Source organism: Eimeria tenella, genomic scaffold (genome assembly GCF_000499545.2).
Source record: "Eimeria tenella Houghton genomic scaffold, Eth_scaff15, whole genome shotgun sequence".
NCBI lineage: Eukaryota > Apicomplexa > Conoidasida > Eucoccidiorida > Eimeriidae > Eimeria > Eimeria tenella.
In genome coordinates this window covers 139,898-156,962 of record NW_013541522.1, presented here as the reverse complement: position 1 = coordinate 156,962, position 17,065 = coordinate 139,898, and the positions used below count along the sequence as shown (strand labels likewise).

At 55.4% G+C, this 17,065-nt stretch overlaps 2 protein-coding genes across 2 annotated transcripts; both read right to left on the bottom strand.

Annotated features, from left to right (window-relative positions):
* Positions 1–4,650, bottom strand: ETH_00030040 (uncharacterized protein; the record flags this gene model as incomplete). The annotated part of the gene is made up of 3 exons (XM_013373470.1): positions 1–429; positions 869–989; positions 1,085–4,650. 3 exons carry the CDS (start codon positions 4,648–4,650, stop codon positions 1–3), a joined length of 4,116 nt encoding a protein of 1,371 aa, XP_013228924.1.
* A 2,801-nt stretch (positions 4,651–7,451) lies between these two features.
* Positions 7,452–15,807, bottom strand: ETH_00030035 (phosphatidylinositol 3-kinase, putative; the record flags this gene model as incomplete). The annotated part of the gene is made up of 9 exons (XM_013373469.1): positions 7,452–8,530; positions 8,766–9,048; positions 9,398–10,264; positions 10,465–10,563; positions 10,756–11,022; positions 11,512–11,635; positions 11,917–12,387; positions 12,622–12,745; positions 12,879–15,807. The coding sequence occupies 9 exons, from the start codon at positions 15,805–15,807 to the stop codon at positions 7,452–7,454; spliced, it is 6,243 nt and encodes a 2,080-aa protein (XP_013228923.1).
* Positions 15,808–17,065: the final 1,258 nt, after the last annotated feature.

Here is a 17,065-nt window from a genome sequence, read left to right as displayed (position 1 = left end):
TCAGTCCAAAACATCAAACAATTCAAGGTCTTCCTCCAGCTGCTGCTCTGCATGCTGCTGCATTGCAGCTGGAGGGGTTGTTGCTGAGGCTGCAGCCCACGCGGCTCGACCTGCTGAGAAATCCGCTGCTGCCGCCGCTGCAGCGGGGGATAGAATTTGGTACTGTGGCCTGCCGATGGTATGCTCCAGGTTGAAGACCGCATTGCTTAAACTCGTCGCTAAATTTGCTTCTGCTGCTGCGTCTGCGTAGCTGAACGGAATGTCCGAAAAGACAGGGCTGGCCTCCGGGGAGGCCCCTTTCTGCTTCATACTTGGAGTAAAATAGCGAGGCAAGAATGCGTACTGCTCAGCAGCAGCCGTGGGATCGATGTGATCACGGGCACTACTGCGGGACATCAGCAGATATGTACCGTCACCACCTTCCTCAACCTGAACAGGCAGGTAGGCAAACATTGGATACATTTGTGAAGATACGGAGGAAACCATTAAGAGTACGTGCACGCTAAGTAGCAAATGGAAGCCACATCATGAACCACATTTCGTGAGGCCCTAGGCCAACAGAGAGGCGCACACGTACGGGGAACAAAAAAAGGATGAAAAGCGCGACTCGTGTGAGAATAAGTGTTAGGCACAGCAAAGAGCAAACATACGCAGGAACAAAATGAGCAGTAAATGAATGAACTTGAATAGGGTCTCAACCGAAACCAGGAGAGAGGATAATGAATATGAAGACAAAACGGAAGAACAAATGGACAAAATAGAAGTCAGAGCAGAGAGGCAGAAAAATAAAAAACGGAAAAACAGCCGAATCGAATACCAAAAGCATCTGATCTAGTCGAATGTAAAACGGGACGTCAGAAGAATTTACTTGTATTGAATGGCCTATGTGTAGGGTCTGAAAACGGGAGCCATCAACAAGCAGGCGCTCTCGCCAGTGGGGATCATTGTCTAACAGGCCCAACGATTCCAACTTCTCCGCACGCCTCAGCCTGAACAAAATTAGAAAAATCAACGCATATATCAAAGCTCGGTTAGTCAAGTCATCAACCCAATGCAAATAGACTGAAATTCAAGAGGCGCTCACCTTCTGAAGTTGCTAGGATAGAGCAACGGATCACTCCACAGCTTCACTGGCTGCAACGCTGCACTAAAGTGAAAGCCTGGCGCAAATGCTTCTCGCAGGTTCCCAGGCCGTCGCCCTCTCCTCAGGGCTGCAACTGGGGTGTCCAAAAAGGCCTCTATGGCTGGCCTTAACTTTGACACGCCCCCGGAACCGCGCCCGCCCGTGAGGGTCCCCAACGGCCCCCCCCCGCCAATCTCTCCCACGTTTGAGCTTCCCCCGGAAACTGGCGTCCCTGAAGAGACCCCCAAAGCGACAGGGGCAGCCGCTGCGGAGACGGATGGGTCGTCGAGCTCGGGCTCTGGTTCCAGCAAGACACAAGCAGTTACTGTAGAGCCCGCTACTAGGGTCTCCGATTCTACCTCACGTTGGTGATGGCGAAAAGGATCCTCTACAGTAGCCTCTGTGCTCATGGCATCGCTGCTGCTGCTGCCATTGTTGCTGTTGACGCGGTCCCCGACGCCCTCGGCCTCGGCAGCTCTAATACTCCCCTTCGCAGGGCCAGAGACTTTAGAATTTTTCTGTAGCGCCTTCTTTGCGCCACCAGCCTGTGCCTCCCCACCCTCTGCATTTAATGCCCCTGCACCTGCTGCAGCAGCTGGAGAGGCAGTCCCAGCAGCAGACGGCGTAGCTGTTTCCGCCACAGCCGATCCCGCATTTCCCGCTCCCGAGCAGCCTGCCGCCGGTGCGGGATTAGCAGAAGCAGCAGACGCAGCAGCAGGTGGCATTGTCTCCCCTCTGCACGCATGCAGAGGCACTCCCAGGAGAGCGCATTCTAGCTCCAGCATGGGGTCGAAGAGATTCTCGGCCGACAACCTCATGGTGCCCCAGTGAACCCCCACAGCGACCTCTGCCCTTATGTCTTTGTAGAGGGCAAGGGCCTCTTGGGGGTTAACGTGCTGAAAGCGCAGGTCCTCGTTGGGCTCGTACGCCCCGATTGCGATCGCCGCCAAGTGAAAGGGCCCCAGCAATCGCCCCACCTTCCTGAACTCGTCAAACTCAGGCCGCAGGTAACTGGTATCCCCCCCAAAAAAGAAGCTGTGCCGTGGGCCTTTCACCGCAAATCCCCCCCATAAAGAGGTGTTATGATCAGTCTTGGCTGGGCTTCGGCCGCTCCAGTGCACGTTACCCACAAACGTTATCGTAAAGTGGTCAACTGGGGTGTCCCCCTCGACACCACCCTCGCCAGAGACAGGGAGCAGCAGCTGCTGCTGCTGGTGCTGGGAAGAAGACGAAGCAGTGCGCTGCTGCTGCAGAGGGGCAGATGAAGGCGATGCTGTAGACACTTGCGTTCCTGGCAAACGCTGAGGCAACGCCGCTCGGCCCCACCGGCTACCGCGGAACAGGGGGCTCCTCTTCCAAAGTGCCCCCCCGATATCTCCTGGCCCTCCATGTGAGCCACTCCTATTATCTGGCTTTTCAGAGCTCGTCTGTGGCCTGAAGTAATGGGAGTGTCTGTTGCTGGACTTGCTGGCTTCCACGGGGCCCCTGTTTGCTCCCTTCCCTCGCGCCCTGTTACTTTGCTGCACCTGCTGCTGCTGCTGCTGCGTCTGTGTGTTGTTTCTGTTTCTTGTGATCCCCGAGTGTGCGCTGGTGTTCGAACTTCTGCGCCACACTCCGTCTGTGCACGAGTACTGCCCGTTCCTGGGCATGCAGGAGAGGGTTCGGCTCTCCCCCCAGGTGAACTCATAGACTCTCTTGGGCGAGCAGCCATGCTTGACCAGAAACCAAGCAACCCCTTCCGGCACGTACCACATGAGGTGCTTGAACCGCGCCTTGTGGGTGCGGCACAGCTTCTGTATGTCTCCCTCCATTATGTGGTCCTGGTGGTTGTGCGACAGCACCACCAGATGCAGGTCCGGGGGCAGTTCCCCGACCCGCGCGGGGGCTCTCCGCAGCCGCTCCCCCAGACTGCCGCAGAGTTTGGTGTTGAAGAAATTGATGAACTTCTTGGCCCACTCGTGCATCGCCCCGACAATATCGTCTCCCAACACCGGGTCGATCAGCACGTTTAGACCGTCTATAGATAACACCCCAGACGCATGGCCTAGCCAAGTGTAGCGCACACCGGGAGAAGCCCCGACAGCAGCTGATCCGGGGCCCCCGTAGCGGTCTGTATAGACTGGCTGCAGCACCGGCAGGTGGCGCCTAAGGGCCCCCGGAGGCGGCCGCCGGGCCACCCTGTGGTGCTTAATCCACTTGGGCAGCCACTTGAGCTGGTCGGCCATGAGCCGCAGCTGCTCTCTCTCCTGGTCTGTGAAGACACTCCAAGGGTACAGGTACTGGCCCCCCACCTTCACTGCGCGAGTTAGCCGGTCAGGGTGGAGCGCTTCAGACAGTTGCTTGTAGGCACGCGAGTACGCTGAGCTTGTCAACAAACGGCGAGGGGTCGAACCAGCAAGCAAAACCAAGCCGCTGCTGCTGTTGACGCCGCTGCTGCTGCGGCTACTGCTGCTGCTGCCGCTTGCGATGGACGTGAGAGTGGAGACGGTAGGGCTAGGGATGGTGGTGACGGTGTCGGATGCTGCTTGTATGTGCTGCAGCAGCAGCTGCTGCAGACCAAGGCCTCCCTGCTGCAGCAGCAGCTCGCGGGCTTCCTGTGGCAACCGTATTGTTTTCTGTCGCTTGTTATCTGTCACTAGCCAGCCCTCCCGCAGCAGCAACTCCCTTAGGTCGTCGTCTGCTGCACCTGCGGATTCGGCCGATGGTGCTGTTGTTGCCGCTGCTCGGGCTACTGCTGCTGCTCGGGCTGCAGATGCTGCTCGAGCTGCGGCATGCGCCTTAACTAGCGACTGCAGCAGACGCATAGAAGGGACCGACCGAGGGTCTGCTGCCCTGCGGCGCCGCTGCTGCTGCTGTAGCTGCAGCAGGAGCAGCAACACTTGTTGCTGCTCCTCCTCGGCCACCTTGTTCTGCACCAATAAACCCTCTGTCTGTAGGTCTGTTGCGTACAACTGCTGCTGTCGCGATTGCTGCGGCAATAGTAAGTCCTGCTGAAATGCCTGCTGCTGCAGCACCTGCTCCTGGGTCACCGCCCCAGCAACAACACGGGAAGGCATGAAAACCTTTGCAGCAGCAGCAGCGGCCGCAAAAACAGCAGCTGCAGTCCCGCGGGTCCAATCACGGGTCCACGGGCCCTGCAGGGGCTGGTCGGCAAGCTCACCCCAGGCCAGCAGCAAAAGCAGTAGCCAAACTGCAGCAGCAGCTGCTGCTGCTGCACCGAGAAAAAGCCGAATACCCACCAATTTTGGTGTTTTTGCCTCCGGTAAAGCACCGGCTGCGGCTGCTGTCGCCGGTGGGGTACGGGCTGCTGCGTCTTCCGCTGCTAACCCTGCTGCTGGCGCAACTGGTGCTCGTGCAGCTGGTGCTGTTGGAGCTGCGGCACCTGCTGCTGCCACCGGTAAACTGAATGCCGCTGCACTTTCTGGTGATGCTGCGGCAGTAGCAGCAACAGCACCTGCTGCTGCTGCTACTTGTGGGTCCGCTGTAGTCAGCGGCCTGGAGGGCGGTGCCTCATCCTTATCTTCCATTTGCGTGTTGAACGTATGCACCTGTGCAGCTTGGAGCTCTTGTTGCAGCAGCTGCAGCAGCTGCACCTGCTGCTGCAGCTGCTGCTACAGCTGCAGCTGCTGCCGCAGCTGCTGCAGTGCTGTGTACACTCGGCCGACTACGTTGTGGGCGAACAAAGCAGTGGGTCCTGTTGAGGCCCCAGCCTCTTCAACTTCAGACAGTAGCTGCAGTAGCAGCTGCCGCTGCTACTGCTGCTGCTGCTGCTGCTGACTGCAGCAGGGTCGGTAGCATCAAGCATGCACGAGGACTGTCGTGTACAGACACCCCAAAGCCGCAGCAGAGGGGGCCCCGCACTGTGACCACATCAACAATACGATGTGGTGGCCTCTGCTTTTTGCCTAACTCTGCTGCTGCGGCTGCTGCTGTAGAGGCTGCTGCTGCTACTGCAGCAACGTCCAATGGGGCTCATCTGCTTGCTGTCTCCTGCCTCGCCGTGGAGAGAAAGAAATGGGGTCTGCAGCGGCTGCTACTGGTGTTGTAATTACTGGGCTTCGCTCTGGTGCAGCCGCTCCCGATGGCTCCTTAGTTTCTGATGCTGTTGTTGCTGCTGCTGCAGCTGAGGAGTCCTGTGCTGCTGCAGCAGCAGCGGGATCGTGGTGTCCTCACCGCTCCTTAGGCTTCAAGGGTCTAGACCTGGTGAGGGTTTAGGATTTACGGTTTAACATCAAGGAATTCGGACGAAGGGGAGTGACCTCATCTTCTCTTAAGCGTCCCCGCCTATTGGGGCTTAGGTAGCTGCTCCTGCGGCCGCCACCGCTGTTGCGACTGCTGCTGCAGCTCCTACAGCTACTGCTGCGTCAGCTCTTGGCTGATTCCCTTTGAAAGGCATTGCTTCCGTTAGTGTTTCTTTGATGAATTCCGTGATTGCAGTGGCTGGGGCAAAGGAACCAGCTGTAGCAGCAGTTGTTGCTGACTGCTGTGCTGCGCCTTCTGCTGCCGGAGGGAGCGACCCCTCGCGCCGACGCTCTCGGCCACAAACCGTAGATCCTTTTACCATAAGCTATAAAGTGTAAGCAGTACATTTTGATCAGTAAGCTATAAATGCGAACAGCCCTATCTCGACCGGCGGCCCTCCAGCGGGGCTGTTGATGCAGTTGGTGCTGCAGTGCTTCTTGCTCCTGTTTTTGGCTCGTTGCCATCTGGACATCAGCAGTAGCAGCAGACTCAGTGTCTTCAGCAAGTTGACCAGCAGAAACCACCTAGGTTTTGAGATTAGAGCTTCCCCAGGGGAGGTGCTCGTTGCTACACCAACAGCAGGAGCAGCACTAGATCATAAGTGAATGGGCCTACGGAGTACACAACTGTGACTACCCAGAGGGTGAGAGTCGCTCTGCAGATGAAATCTGAGCCTTCAAGGGACACGAGGCTTAAGAAGCGTCTAGTGCTCAAACTTGAATGGCAGCAACGGCCTCGGAAGGAGCGAGAAACAACAGTGCAACTGGAGCACCAATAGTTGGGAAGTTAGCAGCTATGAACAGCATCATAGCAGCAAGGTTCTCTGCGTGCGGAGGTCTATTTAGCATCTGCCTTTTTGCTGTCACTGCGTGGCAGAAAAGGGGAAGCAGCTGGAGTAATGGCGACACTGAGAACAGCCCTTGTTACTGCACCTCACTGCTGTCAAACTTCTATGCTGCGTCGCACGACTGCACTCGAAGAATAACGAAGCAGATATGGAAAGCAGGCATTTGCTAGCTCCTCTCCAGTGCCAACCAATAAAGATCACAGACTCCAGAGCTCTATCAGAAACTATATTGGTGAACACCATATCCACAAACAAGCACTTATCCTCAAACTTCACTTTAAGCCAAAAAAGTGGGGCCGTTGTATGGATCCTTGCGTTATCTTACAAGCCGCACTGCAACGAACCTATGGTCCAAGAGCCTGCCTCTGCGGCGCCAAAGGACGTTTAAGTGACCCCACGCTGTAGTACAGCAGTAATGCCACTGGACCCTCAACGCAACAAGGTAGAAGCCACAAAGAGAGCCAATGGCCATCCAGCCAACCAGCACAACGTTGGAGGCTCCGAAGGAACTACCCAGCTAGCGTGAGCTCTTCGCCAGTGATGTTTGTAACTGCGCTCTATGAGAACCCGTGGACAACTCGTACACACTTAGCCACGTAGTTACCTAGCTAGCCATACGGCTCACTAATGCGCGTCAGCCAGCTTGCCAGGCATCCACTGGCATTCCACTGGATGAGCGGCTAAGTCTCAGACACTGAGCTGAATGCGTATCTCTTCAAGCCCCAAAAAACCCAGAGGTGATAATAGCCACTTGGCGCGTGGAACTCGTGCCGGCCCTCTGCAGCTAGGTATACGAAGCACGCAGAGCCGCCACGTGCGTACGCTGACCAGCTAGGCTGCAACATTAGAGGGAACTATAGCGAGATAGTTAGCTAGCTATCTCGCTGGCCAGCTATGAATACTCACTGTGTTCATTACGTTAACACTGTAACGTTCATCGAATTTGAGCAGCCGACTGAGGCTAGTCGGTCCTATGGATGACCATGTGGCCAACTACAGTCCAAACTACGACTCCCATAAATCAAACACTGCCTCCACAAACTTTGCTTTCGGCTGCTGCAGAAGCTACAGTAGCTGCAGCCGCAGCACACAGATGGCCGCAAAAAAGAGCAGCAGCTGCACAATAGTGGCAGAGCTGGCCTCAGTAAAACAGCCAGCTGCAGCACGCAATCGCCGCCATCGCAATTACCCCAGCAAGCGCAGCAACAGCGAAATTGCACGCGGCACGAAAAGTACAATTTACTTCCAGTATATGGCCCACTCGTGCAGTCTGTCGACCACCGCAGGAAACAGCGCTCCAGCGCTGCTGAGGATGACCCCAACAAGTGCTTGCTCCGCTTCTTCATCGGTTAAGTCCAAGTGAAAACGAGCCTTGACGCGTTCTATGGCCAAACACACCAACCGGCCACTGCTACTGCTGCCAGGAACGCTGCTGCCGGTAAGGCTGCTCGCTGTAACGTTGCCACCTGGAAGAATGCTGCTGGGAAGGCTGCTGCCCGGAAGGTTGGAACCGGCAAGGTTGGTACGGGGAAGGCTCGCGCTGGGCGCGCTGCTGTTGCTGCACAACGCCCCTCGGCTAGGGGAATCTGGGGCCGTTGCTGCAGCTCCCGGCCTACTCAGAGGCAAAGCAGCAGTATCTGCGGCCAATGTTCCCGACGGCGTCCCCGCCGGTGTTGCCGAATGTGTTCTTGCTGGCGCCTCTGCTGGTGTTCCTGTTGCTGTTCCAGTTGTTGTTCCTAAGTCAATTCCTGCTGCAGGTCCTGCTGTGGTTTCGGCTGCCACAGCCATCTCTGGAGCAGTTGCTGCAACAGCCAAAGGCTCACTTTCGGGCATTGGAGTGCGGTGCACTTCTGTCGGCGAGTTTTGTGCCGACTGGTTCTGCCTATACTGATACTGCTGCTGTTGCTGCTGCCGAACCAGCGTTGCCGCAGCTGCCACGGCGAGTTCACCTGCTGTGTCCGTGGTCTTTGCGACGCCAGCAGCGGCAGCAGCAGTCCCAGTTGCGGGAGTAGATGCTTCGGTTGGAGGCGGCGGCGACGCTCCGTTTAGGTTAACCTGCTGCTGCTGCAGAAGTTGATTTTGGATCTGCAGTTCCTGTTGTTTGTCCGGGAGTCTAACTAGATTTTTGGCGATGTCTTTCAGACTGGAGGTGGCCATACATTCCAGCAACAGACATATTGGATAGGCATGCATGCGCAGATACTTAAAACAAAGGCAACACAAGTGCAAGAAGTAAGCAAACTCGGCTGAGTCCACTGAACCCAACACCTCCACCATCTCACGGCATATCTTCATCGGAGGAGCAAACGGCTTTGGGTCTGCACGCAACAGCAGCAGCAGCCGTGGCACAACAGCATCCACGTACGCTGCAGCAAGTACCCGCTGGTGCCGCAGCAGTGTCCGTAGCAACACAATATGCAGAAACAGTAGCACCAAAGCCTCCAAAAAATGTACGCCAAGCACGACTCTCCACAACATTTATGTCACCAACTGCAGCAGTAAGCCCAGCAATCACGCCAACCACACCGGCAGCGGCTAGAGCCTGCCTCCCACCTTCTCCAAGAATGAATCCAAAGTCAATGTGTAGCATCTTCCCATCTTTTCTAAGCAGCAGATTGTCGAGGTGCCTGTCTCCCACCCCAAGAAGATAAGTCGCCACGCAATAACCAGCACAAGACGCCAGGAAATTACGCTTCAGCTCTTCCGCGCTGCTGCTGCTGCTGTGGACCGACTCAAGGTAAGACAGCAGAGACTTGTTGTCGCGTTTCACTTGCGCAAAGGAGACACAGCCTTCCAAGAATTCTATCAAGCCGTCAGACGAAGAAAATGCCACCACCTGCACAGCTCAAAGTCCCATGGCTTCAAACCCCAACCCTAGCCTGCCAACCTCCGCTCAATCCCAGTGTGCTACGAATCCTAACAGATCAGCTCTCCGAAAAACAAACATTGCACAGCCGCCCTGAGTTGTTCAAGGGCTGCAGTTAGGTTCTAGACTTTAGCCCTTTAGATTCAAATCAGCCTCTGAAGGCTGAAGCTGACGGTGCCACTACCTCGCTGCGCTGACGCTGCCGCTCCAAGCCAGGTGCCTCATGGTAGCTTCTGTTGATTATATGGGCATCCCTGGATGCGTTTAGCTTCTTGTGATGGCAACTTCGTTTGTATTAGCTAGTTGTTGACAGTTGGACCTCACTGCCGAGTTGTGTTGTATTGCTGCACAGGCTCTCCGCAGTGTACAACTTCCTTGCCTTGTAGGGTGTGAGTTTGAGATCCAGTCCATATTTAAGAAGAATTTTGTTCATATACGAGACCAACTGCAGCACTAGCACGTCTTGGCGCAGGTCATCGTCAGCTTTGTACAGAAAGCGCTGCAGGCGTAGTACTCCTTGCTGCTGCTCCTGCCGCTGGTTTGAGCTTTGCTGGTGGCGGTGTTGCTGTTGGTAAGTAAGGGCTTTGATAACTAGAGGGTACTGGCTGCTTTTCATTACATAGCAGTCTTCGGCCACAATGTGCAGAAGCACAGATGAGCAGTCGAACGGCAAAGGAATCCCAAACTCTGCTGCTGCTTCTGCAGCAGCGGCTGCCGTTGCTGCTGCTTCTGCTGCTGTGCCGGGCCCTCGGAGACACGCCTGGAGTAAAGCATTAATGCGATTGCTTTCTTCCGACGCGGTGGTCACTTGGTCGGAAGAGACCGTTCCAGCCGTCAGTCCTGGCGCTCCTGGTGCTACTGCAGGTACTGCTGGTGTTGTTAGTGCTGATGGCGTTGCTTGACCCGCTGACAATGTTTTCGGTTCTGTTGCTGGTCCCGCTACTGCTCCACTTTTTGCTGGTGCAGCACCTACTGCTTCTGCTGTTTCTGCTGCGTCTGTTGCTGCAGGACCTGCAGCGGCAGTTTTTCCTTGGCTAGATCCCTCCGTCATTGGCTGCGTATCTCGCTCGGTCGATGCTCCTGTCTTCGCCTGCTGCTCCTTCTGTTCCTCCTGCTGCTGGTATTGCGGCCCTTCGTGGTGTTCTGCCAACGGGAAGAGCGACGCGAAGCCGTCACGACAAAGTCTCTGAAGTCGCAGCAACAACGCCAGCAGCAGGATGCGTTAGGAGACGACAGGAATCAACAAGCCAAATTCTACCAACATGACGACGCTCAGCAGCGGCACCAACAAGACCACAACCATGCTCCCTGTGAGCAGCTCCGAGAAGTCCAGTAGCAACACGAGGAACATGACTAGAAGCAGACAGTAACAGCAGGCTACCGTACCTGCAACAGCAGCCTGAGCCGCTCGGACCTTTTGTCAACTCTTTCTCTCCTAGCCTTGAGTTTATTGTTGAGAGACAGAAGCAAACTGCGCAGGGCGCGCTGTAGAGAAACCTCAACAGTCAGAGGAACAGAAACAGTTAAATACACACGTCTCGGCAGCGCGCCCGCATTAGATCATTCAACGCGCCTTACCATAAGCAATCGCTGCTCCGTGCCTCTTGAGTGCACCTGATAATGTTGAAGCAGCTACAGCTGCTGCTGCTACAACTGCTTCTACAAGCGCCTCTGTACCTGCCTCTCAAGGAGCTGTAGTATCTCCTCCGCCATCTCGGCCTGTTGCTGTATGCGAGGATGCACCTGGTGTTGCTGCTCGCTCTGCTGCCGATCTTGATGTTGCTGCTGTTCACGCTTCTGTTGCTTTTGGTTTGGCTGCCTCAGATCGTGCCCCTGTTGCTGCTGCTTGTGATGCGATGGAGTTGTGCTGCAGCCTCGCCGCCTTCGCCTGCGGAGAGAGTCTAAAAAGCGTTGCTCCGCCCTCACGTACAAATGGCCATCCGCCTGAAATCCCACACGAAGAAAAACTAGCGCTAAGCTATTAGAGTCCACTGACTATATGGTATGCTTAAAGACCTGGAGCCCAAGCTTGAAGTGATAGTCCCAACGATCACAGAAACCATGGGGAAGAGGAACACTAAAAGGCAAACAGGATACGACAAAAAAAAGGACTACAACACAACGGATTATTTTCCTGCAATCTAGCTGCTCGTTTCTTTTTGTCCGTCCGTGTCTCTCAGTGTATGCGTTCATCTTTACATCCAGGTCTGGTTTTGGTTGTTAACCTCTGCATACTGGCCATAGTGCCCCTATATGACTGTACCTTAAGTTTAACTCTCTATCAGCTCCTGCTTTGTTTCGGAAGTTTCCTCATCGCACCAGGTTTACGGTTTGCTTTCTGCTTAACTATTCACTAGTTTCATTGCACTTTGCACCTGTCTTCATCTGCTTCGTCATCCGCTATCGTCAGTGTATTTTCGTTTACTATCTCACCGAGTGTTCCTTGCCTGACTGTAGCAGCCAGTAAAAACACAGGGCCAATGAGGGGCTCTTCAGACTGCGGCGGATGAGAGACCCCACAAGTCGACAGCCACTCCCGCTCACGTGTTGATCTGTCCTAAATACAAGGGTAGCCGCAGTAGCACAGGCAGCACCAGCAGCAACAGTGGGATCACCAAGGGCTAGTAAAACGTTGACGGGAGATGCACTGGGAAGAAAACAACGAGAGCTTGGGCCAAATGAAAACGCAAAAACGAAAACGTGGAACAAAAACTGAATGAGACGGAAGGACGAGACGGACAACTACAGACGCAGCTCAAATTCAGCCAATCAGAAAGGTATGGAAAGCGAGTTGCTCGCAGCTAGTCACTGCAAAGCAGCATCGTTGTGATGGCACACCTTATGAGCTGTACAAGCTGCTGCATGAAAAAGAGCAGGTCCTCCTCAGGGGCCACATCTAACCCCTGTACTGCCAGCTCCTTCACTTTCGCATGTACTGCGGCAGCAATACTACTGTTGTTGCTGTTGATGTTGTTGGTGCTGTTACTGCTCTCAAAAGCATCACCGGCATTACTATCTGTACCCAAGGTATTGCTTCCCGATGCTGCTGCTGCTGCTGCTGCTTTTGCCTCTGCAAGAGCTGCTGCGGCTTGTGCTTCTGCAGCAGCCGCTGCTGCTGCCGGTTCCACCTCCTGTGAGAAAAGCAGCAAACCCAAGATCTCCTCAACGGAGAGTCTTGACGGGTCCACAAGCTGTAGCAGCTCGAGAGCCTCCTGCTGCTGCTGCTGCTGCTGAGGGTTGCTGCTGGCGCTCCAGTCTACTGTCTGCAGGAGCCTTGGCAGTGCAAACGGGACCCGCAGCAAATGGTGCCTGCAATAGCAGCAGTATAGGCAACGAGAGGTACGGTGCATGAGAAAGCAGGAGACGAGGAAAAAGCAGCATTGTCAGGAACTCTGCAGCTGCACCAGGTGCACGTAGACGCAGGTCTCTTTCATGCCGCAATGCCAGATGCTACTGCCACCAGCCGCCGCTGCAGCAGCGATTTTAGAAGCAGAACCGACACAAAGAACGGCAGAAACGTCAACAGAAGCAGCAGAAAGACACCTGTAAGACCAGAGGAGAGTTCTTTCTTCTCCCCATCCCATCTCTGAAAAGCCGACGCCCACGCGCCCGCGTTGAAATACCCGAGCGACTGCAGCAGGTGGTAGCTGACTAGCTGCAGCTGCAACTGAAAGCATATAACAAAAACGCAAAATCCCAATACAACAAGCAGCTGACCCCCTGATGATGCTTCGCACAGCAAGGAAGCATAATCCACTGAGCCGGCGACAGGAACAACGGCAGCAGCAACAGCATCCTACAGGAAGTGCTTTGAACAGGTGGCTGTATAACACGTGCAGCTGCTGGGTGAGTCACGCCGCACGAGGCATCATGAATTAGCAGTCTTCGCTGAAGCCTTTCGGCCACTGAAGGATTGCGGAGCAGTAGCTTCCAGTTGCGCTGCTGCTGCAGCTGCTGAAGCTGCAACTGCCGCAGCTGCACTTGTTGCTCTTGCTCAGCGCATTCTTCATCCGAAGCCCCCACTGGAGCTCGTTCTGTGGCAGCACCTGGTGCTGCAGTATATGCTGCTTTCCTTGTATCTGAATTACCAGCGGCAACGCTGCCTTCTTGTGAGCCCTCAAGCGCTGTAATTTGTGCAGCTGCGTTCGCTGCCACATGTGCTGCTGCTCTTGTTTGTGCTGCTGCCGCTTGCCTCTGCAACCCCTCTTCCCCGGTAGCCCTAGTAGTACCGGCTTCCTGTCCAACTGAGGCTGCTGTTGCGCCTGGTGGGACTGCCGTTGCCACTGTCGCTGCTCTAGGGGCTAGCGGTGCTATGCCCCAAGTTCTGCTGAGCCAGTTCCGAGGGGCAGGCTTTGCCGCTGTTACAGCTGCTACACCTGCTGCCACTGCCTCAGCTGGTGCTCCTGCCTGCGAGTCGGCTGCCCTTGTCTCTACTGCTGCTGCTGCTGCTGCAGTTTCCATTGCTGTTGCTGTTGATGTTGAAGGTTTTGGGCGTGCCGAATCCTGCACATCTGCTTGTCTGAGTTGCAGTCGCGGGAGCTGTGACTGTTCTGCCATGTGCTGCTGCCGCTTTTGCAGCTGCGCTTCCTGCTGCCGGTGCTGCTGCTGCAGCAGCAGCAGCTTCGCTGCCTCAGCAGGAGCAACGGGTGGGGCTGCGTGCGCTTTGCTTAGTCGGGGAGGGTTGGGGAATGGCACAGATATTTTGCTGTTGATGCCGAGAGGCTGTTGCATCAGCAACGACTGTTGCCTCTGTTGCTGCAGCCCTGCCGCCCCTGATGCTGCTGAAAAGATAGATACTGGTGCAGCTGCACGAGTTACACGCAACTCTCCGTGCAGCAGCGGCAAGCCATAGGAAGGCAGCTCTACGTACAGGTACCCCCCAAACGGCACGCCTGTTGCTGTTGTTGCTGCTGCACAGTCTGCCTGTGGTGGTGCTTCTGCGGAGGCGATGCGCCTCCAAACCTCCTCGTAGTCTGCCTGCGCCAGCTGCTGGAGTAGCAGCAGGTGCTGCTGCAACTGCTGCTGCAGCTGTCGCTGCGCTGCAGCGTCCACTGTCTCCGCTGCTGGAGGTATAGTACCACTCTGCAGCAAGTCAAGCAGGCGGCAACAACGAACTGCTGCTGCTTCCACCTCAACTCTTTCAAGCAGCGGCTGCTTCTCCGGTTGCTGCCTTTCCTGTTGTTGCGGCTGCAGCCATGGGTGTTCGTGTGGCTTATACGGCTCCTGCACTTGCTGATGCTGGAGACTAGGGGCGCATAGAATAGACAGCACAGCCTCTGCTGAGATCCTGAATGGCTCGCCCACAGCAGCGGGAGCACTTTCTGCTTCTGTTGCTGTTGCTCTGCCTTCTGTATTGCGCTGCAGTCGCTGCAGCGAGAGGGGCAGCGTGGCTTCCCTAAGAGCTGTAAGTTCCTGCTGTTGTAAAACAGTTGGTAGCCGCCGCTCCAACTCTGTGCTGCTGTTGCCGGCCGCACTTTTGCTGCTGCTGGGCAGGAGTGGCAAGTACTGCTGAAGCAAATGAATCGGCAGCAGGCGTCTTCCCTGCCTCACGCACGCAGCAGCATCATGCAGCGGAAGCAGTGACACCCCAAACAATCGCCAGCCATCTCCCACTGCTGCTACCTCCGCCCGTGCTGCAGCTGCTGCCCTGGTACCAGCTTCGGTGACAGCAGTAGCGAGGTCATCATGTATGTACACCCCGAAAAGCAGCAGGGCGTTCAAAGGAAGCGCAGAAATCTTAGCTGGCAGCCGCACCAGTTGCTGTAACGACACGTAGTTTATACCGCAATGAGAGCAGCACCAGCAGCCGCTGCTGCTCCAGATGCCTCCGGTGGTCTCTTGGCCATTTTCATCGGCTGTTGCTTGAGAAGCTTGCATAGGCGCCTGTGCTGCTTCTGCTTCTCTCTCTGCTGCTGCCGCTGGTGCCGCTTTGTCTTCTGGTATTTCTGCTACTGTTTCTGCATCTTCTTGCATTCCTTGTGCTGCTGCTGCTGCTTCGTTCCCTACTTCTGCTTGCGGCCCTGCCGCTGGTAGTGCAGCTGCTGTGCACGCCATTGTACACGCAGCCGCAGCCGCAGTCCCCTCCGTATCCGCTGCCGCTACTACTGTTCTTCCTCCGCCTCCACTTATCTCTCCTTCATTCCATGCAGACGCGGCATCAGTACTCTCGGCCGCGGTGGTAGCAGCAGCAGATGCAGCGGCAGTCCCACAGTGAGAGAATCCTATTAAACTGTGAAGACAAGGGCGAGGCCAGAGGCCTATCTCGGCTTCAGAAGCTGCTTGCTGTGCTTTTGTTTCAGCCGAGCTCTGAGTATCCGCGGCAGTGCTGTTATCGTGCTGACTCTGCTGCTGCATGGGAGGCACCAATAAGCATGGGGGTGCTGCTCTGTGGCCGTCGATAAAGAGAGCAGCAGAAACGAAGAAAGAAGCATCCCGTGAATTTTCTGTTGGTCCCTGACGGGAGCAGCATGTGTTGTACTGGTGGTGCTGCTGCTTCTGCCGTAGAGAAGGCACAGCGACAAGGCCCCCAACATTGACAGCCACGAAAGAGTCTGCCTCTCCCTTCAACAGCAAGGGAACGCGGCATGTGCTCGTGCTGCTTAGCAACCTGCTGCTACTATTTAAAATCTTTCCGGTGCCACTGTTGTTGCTGCTGCTGCTGTGAGGCAATTGCATCTCATCTCCGGGTGCGGCCTTTTTGTCTGCGGGAGTCGGAGTGGCCGTAGCCATGAACGCAGCCTGGCATGGTTCATTGGACGCTGCTCTTGGAACAGAAGAAACTCCGGCTTGGCTAAAATCACTGCTTTTCGCTGCTTGAGTAGCAGCAAGAACAGCAGCAGGCAGAATGCTCGGTCGTGTCGCCATACTGGAGCTTGTTCCCGCTCCCGACTGTGGAAGTGTAGGGCCCTCGGGGGGCCCTTGGGCGGTTACCAACTTTAGGTCTAGCTCTTGTCTTAGCAGAAAGAATAGGACACACACTGTTTTTCGCTGCTGGTGGAGCAGTAGCAGCTTTTGCTGCTGCTGCAGCTGTGCCAGTGCAGCTGCTGCTGCGGCGGCTGTGAAACTGGAACACTGATGGTTCGGAGAAGGGCACCGCTTCAACCATACAGATGAAAAGAAGAATCTTCAGAAGACAACGCAAAGAGAAGCTTAACTGTGCTGCTGCTGCACGTGCTGCTGGCGGGGTCCTTGCCGTTCCCTTCGCAACGCTTGGGTTTACAGCAAAAGTTATTGGATTGTTAGCTGTGAAACTTCTGCAAAGATGCATTAAAATAACGTAAAAAACAAAATTAAGAAGCCGAACGGGGCCACTGTCTCGTACCGCGATGGTGTGGCACGGCACCTCTTGCATTGCAGAGCCCGTTGCTGCCCAACGGTCTGCGGCTGCTCAGCTCCTTGCCATACAGCGCCTCTCTTGCTGTGGCTTCGATACTGCTGAATAGTGAAGCTCTGCTGTATACCTTTGTGAGCTGTATCCCCTGCGGACTACCTCGTAGGGTTGAAGGCTTTCAGGCTGGTGAATTAGGCTTCGCGGTCGAGGGTTCAGTGCTCTGAAGCTTATGGATTAAAGGGTGGCACCAATGCAACAACTGTGTGAACCTGGTGTATACGTGTACACTGCTAAGCGGCAGCCTGTGAGTAGCTGGGGCATGTTGCTGCTTACCAGCTGCAAGCGACGACCAGAAGCACGGCGAAGACACATTGCCGAAATTATTGAGCAGTATTCTTGCAGCAGCAGAAGTGCGCTTCAGCGGCTACAACAGTGGTTAATAAAAGACTGTTTCTAGTGCCTGTGTGATAGATGCTGTAACCGTAGTGACACACCCCTGTTCAGCGGAAATTAGTGCAAATTGCACGGGCTTCTCGTTTTGTTCACTCAGCTCGGAGCCCCTTTTTACCCTGTGGCGTCGCGACATTCACACAGGTTTCCGTGGAAATATTGGCTTAGCATAGTTTAGGCCTGTGTGCTTCTCGTGACGGGACGGCA